The 13,054-nt window shown below is 29.1% G+C and overlaps 2 protein-coding genes across 3 annotated transcripts; one reads left to right on the plus strand and one right to left on the minus strand.

Annotated features, from left to right (window-relative positions):
- The first annotated feature begins 6,610 nt into the window (after positions 1 to 6,610).
- Positions 6,611 to 9,992, plus strand: LOC123294846 (leucine-rich repeat-containing protein 15-like). The gene is made up of 4 exons (XM_044876022.1): positions 6,611 to 6,676; positions 7,329 to 8,472; positions 8,533 to 8,831; positions 9,981 to 9,992. The coding sequence occupies exons 1-4, from the start codon at positions 6,671 to 6,673 to the stop codon at positions 9,990 to 9,992; spliced, it is 1,461 nt and encodes a 486-aa protein (XP_044731957.1). The 5' UTR covers positions 6,611 to 6,670.
- A 1,127-nt stretch (positions 9,993 to 11,119) lies between these two features.
- Positions 11,120 to 12,633, minus strand: LOC123291023 (hemolymph lipopolysaccharide-binding protein-like). Of its 2 annotated transcripts, XM_044871447.1 has the most exons (5): positions 12,523 to 12,633; positions 12,139 to 12,436; positions 11,567 to 11,728; positions 11,173 to 11,235; positions 11,120 to 11,140 (listed from the first exon to the last, which is right to left on the minus strand). In XM_044871447.1, the coding sequence occupies exons 1-4, from the start codon at positions 12,601 to 12,603 to the stop codon at positions 11,177 to 11,179; spliced, it is 600 nt and encodes a 199-aa protein (XP_044727382.1). In that variant the 5' UTR covers positions 12,604 to 12,633; the 3' UTR covers positions 11,120 to 11,140; positions 11,173 to 11,176. The 2 variants fall into 2 exon arrangements, with proteins under 2 accessions (XP_044727382.1, XP_044727381.1); XM_044871446.1 differs by having other exon boundaries at positions 11,120 to 11,235.
- Positions 12,634 to 13,054: the final 421 nt, after the last annotated feature.

Consider the following 13,054-nt stretch of genomic DNA (forward strand, 5'->3'; position numbering starts at 1 on the left):
AACTAATTTTACTGAAATCTCTTTCAGTTCTTAAATACGCGATTATGCGTCGAATAAGCCCAGTCAAGTGTTAATGTCATAACTGGTTCGAGAGATAATCGAGGCAAATAATCCTAACGAACATAAGATTTGATTCGGATATTGCGGCCTTGTAATAGTGGAAATATGTAAAACAGGAGATTTTCAAAATCGGCCAGATTACATGAACTTCCTCTGGGAAGTTAACAAGACATGTCGAAAGGTTAGTGTAGTGATGAAGCCAGACCAAAAGTAAAACTGTATCAAAATTTAACTCATTTAATAAATTCACGAGATGTTCACCTTTGTTTTATTCATTATTCTTCGGGCATCAGATTGATTGTAGTTCTTCGGGTTGTTTTAATAGTCAATTTAGTTCCTAAAAGGTAAGAGATAGTAAAACAGTTTTAATTAGAAAGTGCAAATCTAAAAGTGGTGCTGATACATTGTCCTGATCATGAAACGTAAAGATAAGTTAAAAATTTCGTTTGGGATTTTCGGACCAGATGTAAAAACTTCTCTATGCTGGCAAATTAACAAAAAATTTTCCCTTCTCCGAACTGTTTGTACATTAATGTACAAGTCTAAACGAAATGAGTGTACTAAAGAAAATTTGTTAAGATATTGAGTATTTGTAGAGAACTTGGATACCTTTTTTTTTTGTTACCTTTTTCATTTCTTATTTTTTTTTCGATTCGGTAGAGGTACGATACCTAAATAAAAAACGAAGACAACCATAAAATAAATAGTCATTTTAAGAAGAAAAATTTATATTGAAATATAAAAATGATAGTAAATTTATTTATTTGAATTTTCATGAGAGTGTGTGCTAGATTTTTCTCAATTTTCCTATATTTATTTCAAAGATTTGGTTTCGCTTTATAGATACATATTTTCTTTTATAGTGCTCCGTAACGAAACTAATATTCGAAAGTTCTACTGTTGTGAAATTACTTTTTACGCAAAGGAGAAAAGTACACTGAATTGTCTGTGCAAAAGAAATCAAATGAAATTAACGATGTTCCAGCATGGTATTTGCAGTTTCTATGTTAAAGCAATGGTACAATTTTTTTTTCGACAGAATTTAACGAAAAATTAAATTTAAGAATTTAATAATGCTTACTATTAATTCCCAAAGTTTCAGAAATTTGGACCGTTTAAAATGGGAAATAATTATGCCAACGTCCCAATTTCGATCAATTTACGTCAAAATTAATATCTCGAAAGTGAAAATTAATTTCTAAATTTTTTTTTTAGAATTGTATTGTATAAACATTTTTTTCTACTTTTTCTTCAATATATAATAATATCATAAAAAATAGTTGGAGAGACCGGACATTTTACATGCTTTAAATGGGACATGACCCTCAAAATCGCGAACTTTGTCTTTAAATATCTCGCGATCTAAACGGTCAAAAATTATGAAATTTTAGGAATTCATAAATAAAGCTATTATAAACCCGAGAAAAAAAATTCGGCCAAATCTGTCGAAAAGTGATTTCATGCTGGTACTACCTTAAATGTTTTTCACTTTATATTAATATAACACAAAAAAGAAAATTAATTCTAAAACAAGTGAAAACAAACAATTGACTGAGTTAATTGTTGAAATACCATGCATAGTCAGTGTTGATTTCTTTATCATATTACACATACAAACATGTGACACATACATAACTGATAATCAAGTATAGTACATATTGTAAAATTTCCGCCTAATTGGCGCCCTCACGGGTAAAAAGTGATGTTTACGAAAAAATGTTTCAAACAAAAGTTGTTGAATTTTTGATAAGGAACTTTTTTTTTTTACATTTAAACTTTTGTTCTATCTCTAACGATTTACAAGATGGGTCCTACGGACCCTTGACCCACTTGACCTATGATGCTCATTTACGAACTTGACCTCACTTTTTACGTCCTGAGTACGGTGTAAAAATTACAGCTCGATATCTTTTTTCGTTTTTGAGTTATCGTGTCCACAGACGGACGGACGGACAACCGCGAAATGGACTAATTAGGTGATTTTATGAACACCTATGACAAAATTTTTTTCCTAGCATCATTATTTTTAAGCGATACAAACTTGGGACTAAACTTAATATACTATGTATATTTCATATATACATGGTATAAAAATAAAAAAGTGTGTGTGGCGATTAAAATTTTGGGTCAAACAGCTCGCAAGGAAACTGATTTTTTTATCATATTCAAGCCGAAAGTTTTCTAGTTTGAAGTGTGATTACCATAAGATAACTTCCTTTTAATCCAGCAATTTTTAAAAAAGCATATTTTCGGAATTAGTATCAGTCTCCTTAGGAATCATTTGATCGCCTCGATACTTTCGGACACTTTATATGACGTGTTCTATCCAGTTAAAAAGTGGCTTGATCGGAGGGAGAATTTTTATTTTAGGGGAACCTTGAATTTTATCCCAGCCCTCAAAGTCGTTTATAATTCAATTCCAACTCGTATAATTGGTAATAGTCTAAGATCCCAATTAGGATCGACCTTCACCCATCTGTTTACCGGATGAAAGTTATTTTTTATGAAATATAAAATGTTAACAAATATCCCTGCAATGGGTTGCCTAAAAAATGTGGTCCAGACTACTTTTGGTGAAAATATCAAGAGTAAAATTTTTAGAAATTTTTCACTGACTTGCATATCTTACGAATTTTGATCTACTCGAAAGTAAAAGCTATAAAGAATATGCAGCAGCTATGTTGTCTGCCTTTTTCCGTTCACTATTATCGCATTTATACAAGTTGAAAATAGTAATTACGTGCATCTGTTAATTCATTGACTCGCATATCTAAATAAAGATAATTTTGTTACAATTACGGTGGCATATGATTGGCCACAAAATATTGGTCAAAAATAATGTTTACAAGCTTTCCAAGTTTTGATATTTATATTAAAAATGGTCTGGACCATATTTTTTAAGGCAACCCGCTACAGGAATATTTGTTAATATTTTACATTTCATAAAAAATAACTTTCATTCGGTAAACAGATGGGTGAAGGTCGACCCTAATTCGGATCTTGTACTATAAGGAGTGTATATAAACTATATGGATTAAATTCAGGCTCTTCGTATCTCATATCTTCCTCCTTGTAGTAATCCCTACCCCTTTGGATAGAAAGCAGTTTTTTTATTATCAAGCAAGAAGATAGTTTGTATTTTCTGAAACACTGACATTACGGCAGTTTAATGACTTTCAAAAAATATAGCAGTTTCTACCCAATATTTGAAATTAACTGCAAATTATTTTCTTAGTACCAAAAAAATATCATCAAGAAAATTATCCTAACGTAGCACAGCGTAGCTTTTGACCTAATCCCCTCCCCTCTTGATCAGGTCACGTAGTTTATGGATGCTTCTGGATGGAAGTGACAGATTAAAAATTTGAATTAGTAGGTCTCTCGTTATAACCAACTTTGTTGGACGCATTTTTTCGTAACTTAAAATATATTTGGCCCAGACCGAATGTAAAAATCAATTTTTATTTGTGCGGAAAAGGTTTTTTTTATTTAATTTTTGGGTATGGTAGCAAATATCTTTAAATTAGTAAGTTAATCTCTTTTGTTCAAACCTTTTTTTGAATGTTGATTCCATAGAAATTGAAAAGAGGACACTCAAATTTCTGAAACTTAAAGTTCAAATTCAGTTCAATATCGAGTACCGACACCATATTGCTATCTTTCACTGTGTTCATGATACGAAACCTTCAGTAAAGACGTCAGCTTCACACTTTTTAAAAAAAAAAATTTTATATCTATGTTTTTACATTTAGTTTTCTCATATTTCACATTTTCATAGTCGATGATTTATTGCGAGGAAACGCATTTGATCTCTTTCGACAATGCGTATAACCTCAATATAATTTTATTACCTAGAAAAATGAGTCATGAAATATGTCCTCGAATTGTTTGTTACAGAAATGGTTAGTCTATAAATTATTATATTCGAACTTTTTTTTTTTGAAAATATATCATTAAATAATGGCAATAAACAATTTTGTAACGTTAACGAATTTTCTCTTTTATGATTCAATTAAATAAAATATACTCTTTTCGAAGTCCATTAGCAAGAAAACTTTATAAATGTAAGAAAAACGAATAATTTCCGTAAAAGCAAAAACAGTTTTCGGTTGTATTCGAGAATATGGAGTTTACTTTGAGAAAAAAGACGCAGTGCAAAATTTTGTTCGGTTGTAGTTGTTGCAAAGCACAAGGGACTAGTAAAGACAATGTATTTCTACTGAAATTTAAAAATGGAAAATTTTTGATATCGCTACATAAAATCAAGTGAAAAATGGGAGCGGTATGGTTGTATAATTTTAGACCCAATGTGAATGTAGGTAAGTAATTTTAACGATAGTGTTGTTAGCTATGTTTCAAGAAAATCTGCTCAAATCATCACTTCTATTCTACTTGCTATCGGTTTATCCGTTCATCCGTGCGTAATCGTTCGTACGATGCCACTGACAGACATACAGATACACAAACACGTTTCACTTATAACAATCCCTTTTTTAGTCTGGGGTTAAAAACCGGCATACATTACGTATAGAAACTATAAATTAATTTCCTTATAAATGTTCTTATCGCTGATATTTCAGCTCTAAACAACTTTCGGTCGAATAAAGGTTCTATATAGAAAAATTCCTTACTTGGTTTATTTGTCTTACATTTCACTATCACGGGTCAATTACAAAATGTTTAGTAAGCCATTGAATTAATATTGTCTATTTGTTTATTTTAAACATTTCGATAAGAGCGTGTTTCTTATCTCCATACACCGGCATACATTACGTATAGAAACTATAAATTAATTTCCTTATAAATGTTCTTATCGCTGATATTTCAGCTCTAAACAACTTTCGGTCGAATAAAGGTTCTATATAGAAAAATTCCTTACTTGGTTTATTTGTCTTACATTTCACTATCACGGGTCAATTACAAAATGTTTAGTAAGCCATTGAATTAATATTGTCTATTTGTTTATTTTAAACATTTCGATAAGAGCGTGTTTCTTATCTCCATATAAGTGGATGCGGTCATTGCGAAATTGTATATTTGTGGTTACAAGGTGGTCCATCGAAAATAGAGCAAACAGTTTTTTGGGTATATTTTCGAATTTGTAGAGCATAAAATAATTATTCCGAAAGTCACTACTTATGTAGGGAAGAGTAGCCGTAATTGTACCTTTTTACTTTAAAGACAGTCAATACAATAAATTAAAGCAAGCCGTGGATAGAGTCTGGTGCGACCCTTTAGGTCCACAAGAATACCTTCCCAGCATAATAAAAAGTTAGAATTTAAAAAAATACAAACTTGGCCGACTCGATAAGATCGATAAGATCGGCACCGGAACGTAGTCGATATCATTTTGGGATCGCGGGACATTGGTCAGGATAAAATTTAATGAAAAGCTTGCCCGACACGAAACGGCTCGACCGAATGCTATAAAATTCTTTTCGGATCATATTGCTTTTAATACGCATTGATCGACAACTCAACGAAGTCGATATAATTTTTTGTTCGCGCGATATCGACGACGAAAAAAATGTCTACGGACGTACGTATCACACACACACACACATTTTTCTCCAAATTAGTGTTAATGCCTGTCCTAACCATGAAACGTAAAGATATGTTGAAAATTTCGATTTCGAAAATGGGACCCATTACAATAACTTCCTATAGTGGGGAGTAAATAATTTATAATCAATTGAAAATATTGTATGAAATTGATTTTATCAAATATAAAATTTATCATAGTTTCCTTAAAATGCAGGCATGTTTAGAAAATTAACAGTATGGTATCTCTAACAGCCAAATAAAAATATAAAAATATTATAAGGAACTTATCAGATTATTTGACAATTTAAATTTTTAACTTTTAAATGCCACATAAATCTGTCAGTTTTTTTTTTTTTAGATTACCGGTTTATTATTTATCAATCGTCAAATTTCTCATGACACCACCAGTTCTAAAAAAAACCGTCCAGTATGAATTAAACACTAAAACATAAGAGTCAACTCTTCTAATTTTTTCGTGTCACCTTCCCCATATTCTTGTCTTGTATCATTTTGCTCGTCTCTTGCAGCATCACTTATACATCGTTGTAAAAATGCCTTGAATATATCTAACGATTCATAACTATTTTTCGCCATTTTGAATTTCATAGTTTTTAAATATACTTACGGAGGTACTTTTTAATGTTTTAAAATACAAAAGTTCGTTTCCTTTTCAGAAAACAAACGATTTTGAAATGTCAGAACTTCTATTCCAGAATAGAATATCATTATAAGTTTTAAACCATGGTAAGTTATAGTAAAAATAATTTTTTACAACTTTGATTATTATAAAAACTTTTATATTAATCAAGAATCGAATCGTATAATTGCAAGGAAACTTTCTGGTAATAGTTTCAGGACACTCCATATATACATTGTATATTCTTTTGAAATAAACTTTGATTGGTTATTTAGTGGTCATAGGTCAAAAAGATGCCATTAAAATGTATTTGTATACAAATATATTGACATAAAACTATTTTCGATTCTGGCAATTACATTTGTTATTAATCATAAGTTCTTAGTCCACTGTGTTTATCATTTTGATACTTTTCGAAAACAAGAAACAATGAAGGTATGTAGGTTACAATTTTGGATTTTTTTGAATTATTAGACTCTTCTCAAATAATTTTCTAAGTGATTTTGAATTGGTGTAAGTTTTTAATTTTTTTATGACAAGTAGAAATACATTCTACGCTAAAACTTACGCAAGAAAATATTTTTCAAAATTTCACTTAATTTTAAATAATCGCAACTTTAAGAAAACTTCATGAAGCTCGAAGTTTCATGTAAAGATGTTCTTTTTTCGCAACCTTTTCAAAGGCAACAAAGGTCTCGTAAAGTCAATCAAATGTTGGAAACTTATTTGATTTCTAAGTTTTTTCATCTAAAGTCAATGATTCGGTATAACGAAAGGAGTCAAATGATTTGAATAGAGCTAAGTTACCTTCTCTTTTACAAATTTTAAATCAGTGTATTATAGAAACAAAAACAAAAGTTGAACAAAATCCAACCATTATGTACCTGGATTCCGTGGCTCCTATATGTGCTTTTTCATGTAAATAATATACTTAAAGTATATTTGCGGTTGAGGTATTTAACTTTCGATGATAAAGCGTTGGTTTTGAAGGCTTTCAGTCCTCCAACGAAAGTTTTTTGGTCAGCAATGTAATCAGCACATCAGCACGTCATTTTGCTTAAGAATAATAGAAACTTTTATTTTACAGATAAGATTCTCTACAGTTTTCTCAACAATACTGGCTTTAAGTAGTATCAGGTTTTGTATCGGAACCCGTGATATTCGTGACGTATCCCCCCGTCCTTCAAAAGACGATTATTTGAAATGGTTAGATTATACATCATATCCTTTTTTTCATTCATCAACCTCGATGGCTGTAAAGATTATTAATGATAACACAATCGAATTATCATCGACAATTCTTACACGTGAAGACCACAGATATACATCTCTTAAATATTTAGACGTTTCGAATGGTAAGTTGGAAACTATAAGGTCTAACGCATTCGTTAATGTGAAAACATATTACTGGGGCAGCAGACTAAATTGTGTATATTATCTATTATTGAACAACAACAGAATATCAAACTTAGAAACGGATGCATTCAGTTCGTTAGATGAATTAAAACACTTGGATTTGAGTAATAATAATCTTTCATTTATAAACAATGACTTTGAAAATTTAAAGAATTTGAATTTGTTAAATTTAAGTAATAATAATATAAGTTATATTAATATAACAGCGATTTATGCTTCAGAAATCGATTTATCTAACAATAATTTAAGTGATATTTCAATCGTTGGTATTGAAAAACGTAGGCCTTCGATAAATTTAAGTTTCAACAAATTAACATCAATATTAGTTAATAATAGCTTTTTAAATGAACTAGATATTTCAAATAATAAGCTTCAATCGTTAAATGCAACCTACATAAGCGAATCGGGTATTGTACAATTAAATGCTTCTAATAATCAAATACACGAATTTAAAATTACAGAAATAGTAAAATCTTTGAAAGTTTTAGATTTATCATTTAATAATATGTCTGATTTTACTTATTCAAATTTTTCGATATTACAACACTTGAATTTATCCGATAATTATTTTAAACATATAACAAATGGAGCTTTTAATGAATTAGAGAATTTAAATACTTTGAATTTGGCAAATAATTATTTGGAAGTGATTCAAAATGAAACATTTATTGGATTAAAAAACTTAAATGTTTTGATAATATCAAACAATAGATTAAAAACACTTGAAACGGGCAGTTTTCGCGATTTAATCAAATTAAATTATTTAAATTTAGCTAACAATCTTTTAGAAAGTACATCATCTGGAACACTAAGCGGTTTAGTAAAATTAAAAAATTTATCTTTACAGAATAATTATTTAAATACCATCCCGATAGAATCACTTAAAGGTTTGTGGGGTTTAAATAAGTTAAATTTAGCTAATAATTCAATAAAAACAATCGTATCAGAAAACTTTTATGGTTTAGATAGCTTATACCAATTAGATTTAACTTATCAAAATTTAACTGATTTACCAATAGGCGTATTTAATTATTTATACTATTTGAAAACATTAAATTTATCTTGTAATTCCCTCGAAACAATTAAGAAAGGAATATTTACAGGGCTAAATAAATTAGAAACTTTATCCTTAGCTTTTAATAAATTAAAGACATTTGAATATGAAAGCTTTTATGTTTTATCAACTTTAGAAATTTTAATTTTATCAAATAATCAGATTGAAACTATACCGATTGGAATGTTTTCTAATTTAGATAATTTAAAAACTTTGATAATATCAAATAATTATTTAAAAAATTTCGAATTTGGAAGCTTTAATGGATTATCTAATTTACAAAATTTAGATTTATCTTTTAATAAATTAACCGAATTTCAAGTGAAAAAATTAATAGTTTTGGAAAAATTAAAAATTTTAAATGTTTCATATAACCAAATTTCTGAAATTGGATCGTATATTTTTTTTTATTTAAATACTTTAAATGAGCTAATTCTGGATGGAAATCAAATACAAGGGAAAATTATAGAGTATAGTGCCTCAAATAAAATAATTAGTTTAGGAGAAAACTTACAAAAGTGTGAGGATTTGGCTGAGGATATAATTTTTGCTAAAAAGATAGGTGTACTAATAACAAGTATTAAAAAAACTACAGTGAGATCTAATATTTATGGAATAAAGTGTGAGTACAATCCAGCGTTATCTGGATTAAAAGAAGCGGTTGACTACACCCAAATTGTGATTAGATAAAAGAGGATTAAACAAATTCAGTAATCTTAAGTCAATTTAAGAATCTTTTCGTTCGCTCAGCAACTTTTATTTTAAAGCGCAAGTGAATCAACATGATTGATTTTTAAAGACTATTTATAATCAATTATTATTAATATGCAGTTTATCAAAAATTACCAATTTCATTAATGATTCTCACATGTTTATATCAAACATACTTCTTATAAATAATTAATTTGAAACATATAAAAAGTTACTTAAAAAATGGAAATAAATAAGAGAAAATAGGATTCGAACTAACCGTTAAACCAACAATTTTTTTTTTTTTTTTTTATATAAAAATGATTCATTTTGAAGTTTCATTCAAATCCATTGAATAGTTTTTACGTGAAAGCGTAACAAACCAACAAATAAAAAAAAAAAAAACAAACATCCTTACTTTCACATTTATAATATATAATATAAGATAATGAGAGAATAACAGGGATTGTTATAGCATTCCTAACAGCCAAATAAATATGTCTAAATATTATAATAAAGTTATCCGATTTTTTTACGTTTTTATTTTTAATATTTACTAAAATGTCATCCATTTTTCAGATACATTGTTGAAAATTTTGACCATCCTGATTCCCTATAGTTCATGGGACACCACCCTTTGTATTAAATGATCAATACATACTTGAAACATCATGAGTGATTTCCTTTCGACGAGTCTATCAAATTTTTTCTCTACGATTTTTTCGACGTCATATTTAAGCTATTGGTATGAATTAAAAAAACTTTTAACAAAAAGAAAACCGACTTCAAAAAAAAAAACTTTTCCAAAATAAATTAATATGCACTAAAAAGTAAAAAATAATGATAATATAATGTAGTTAAAATTATTGTTATTTTTGGAGTCGGTGTCAGCCAAGGAAACACCTCTGACAGAAGTTTGCTACATTAGCTTGGCTGACACCGACTCCAAAAGTAACAATAATTTTAACTATATATATTATCGTTATTTTTTACTTTTTAGTGCATATTAATTTATTTTGGAAAAGTTTTTTTTTTGAAGTCAGTTTTCTTTTTGTTAAAAGTTTTTTTATTTTGTGATTTTTAGTGAATCTGAAGTACGCTAACTAATTCGTCTAAAAAAGAATCATCGAAATCGGTTGGCTTGATATTGAGTTATTCGTCCTCTTGTCGTGCATACTTGCTGCAAATCTAAGACTTTTATGATTTTTTCATGGATGTCGTTGTCAGAACTTAACCAAAATGAAATGGGACACACGGGAAACACCAGCTTTCAAACAGTTAAAGAATTATCAAAATCGGTTCACCCAGTCAAAAGTTCTGAGGTAACAAACATAAAAAAAAAAAAAATACAGTCGAATTGATAACCTCCTCCGTTTTTGTTTGAAGTCGGTTAAAAATGCAACAGGGTATTTGTCAGATACTATGGCCACTTAATAACATTAATAATTGAAAAACAAAAATACTTTAGTATGTTCGAGGTAGTAGACAAGGTCATCGCGGTACATTGTCCGACAATATATTTTAGTTTTTAATAATTATTAATTTTACCAAGTGGTCACAATGTCCGATAAAGGTACTGAATTTTTTAAACCTATAGCTTAAATATGATATTATCATGCTAATTTCAAAATATAACGCTTTTGAAAAAAGTTTTAGAAAGAAAGTTTGGTAGACTTTCCAAAAAAAAGCTACTCACGAAATTTCAAGTACTACTGTAAGTACTGTCCCACGTACTACTATCCTTACAATTTGTCAAATCTTACAATAAATTCTTTTTAATTTCCTTTTTCTTCCGCTAACGTTGAACCATTGGGGTTGATGATACTATGTTCACCTAATATAAAGAAATGAAGTTTTAACGAAATTATCACCAATTTAATTTAGAAATCTATTTTTCCTGCTACTTACTTCACATTTAAAAAAAGTAATCTAAAAATTTTTTAAATTTTCTAGCCATCAAAATTTGTGTACGACATTTTGACACAGTTCCAAATAATTTTATGTGGCAAATATTTCAAATTGACTTCGCCAACGATAAAAGTTTTGATAATCAATTTAGCAACTTTCATCATTACTTACAATGGCTTCTTAATTCGATTGAAAAACTATTTTCTAGATGGTAAAAGTGAAAAAATTTAGAAAAATTAAAGAAAAAAAAAACATACAAACACTTTCTAATGGAATTTCACAAATAAAAGTTGACGGAGTATCACATGGAAAGTCATTTATTCCGCCTGTACGCGTAACTGATCCACAGTTTTGATTTGGTGCATTACCAGGATTACCAGGTTCCCAATAAGTATAACCAGAGCTTTCAAGTGATTTACCTACAAACAATAATTTTTAAAAAAATTCTTCCGGTGTAAGCATTATTTTCTTTGCCGCGTTAACTATGAGAACGTTAAAAAAATAGTACAAAATTTTTCTATATATATCTAGAATTATTATCGCAAAATTATAAATTCTGGATAAAATAAAAATAAGTATCCTAGTAAACTGGCCAAGGTCAGCAGGTTGAACGATCGATAATGTTATCTTTATTACTTAAATATTAATATGAGTGGTCTCAAGGATCAGATTGTGCAGTGGCGATGGTGCCCGTTCTTCATGCAGAAGATTGTGAGAACGCAACTGATCCAAGTATATAGTTTTTTTTCATTCAACTTTGTTAGTGGGCCGAAAACCGAAACTATAATCGGACACTATTAATAAATAAAATTGTTGTGAAATAATTTACCATCGATTGTAACAAATTCGCCTTCTTTGAATAAATCGTGCATACCAATCAAAACTTGATTTTTATATTTAACATCATTTAAGACACTATCCGGATATTTAGCCATAAGCCCTCGCACAAAATATGCTTCATCTTCTGAATTAATTATTACTAAATGTCCACCTTCAGCATCGCAAATTTTTCTTGCATCTGCCCACTTTTGAACGTCACGATGATATTTATATAAACTAGTTTCGAAAAGTAAATATCCAGGATAAACAGTATTTCTACTGAATGGTATCAAGCCATTGAAACTAGACTGGAAATAAATTAGAAAAAAATTATTTTTTGTAGAAATTTATTTACTTTGATGTATTTTCGAATCTTGATAATGGAGACACTTACTTTGTTTTGGATAGCAGGTAAACTGCTAACAAATTTATAAGTGCAAATTATAAATAAAACAAAAGTTTTTAACGTAAACATAATTCTTTAAGTTTCCGAAGTATTCATGAAAATAAATATTGGAGTGATTAAATTTTTTATTTATAGAATATTTTGCAATTTGTTTTTGTAATCTGAGAATATACTTCGTATATTTCAAAGTGGACAAAATATTAAGTATATGGTCAAGTCATAACAATCTGTGGGGCAGTGTACATTTTAGACTCATGGTGGGTCCACACGATACTGACTATTGTTTGTACATACTGAAAGTCTGAGTAAAAATGTTCATGTAAGACTTTACCATCATATCGACTTTTGTTTGAACTGATTTGAATAGAATAGAAGTCTTTGTGAAGTTGGTATCGTGTGGACCTACCGTTAGACATACTTCAAACTTTGTGAGTAGCTTTTTTTGACGAGTCTACCAAACTTTCTTTCAACACCTTTTTTCAAAAGGGCTGCGTTTTCAAATGAGCATGATATGGTCACA

Source organism: Chrysoperla carnea, chromosome 1, assembly GCF_905475395.1.
Source record: "Chrysoperla carnea chromosome 1, inChrCarn1.1, whole genome shotgun sequence".
In the NCBI taxonomy this organism is placed as follows: Eukaryota; Metazoa; Arthropoda; class Insecta; order Neuroptera; family Chrysopidae; genus Chrysoperla; species Chrysoperla carnea.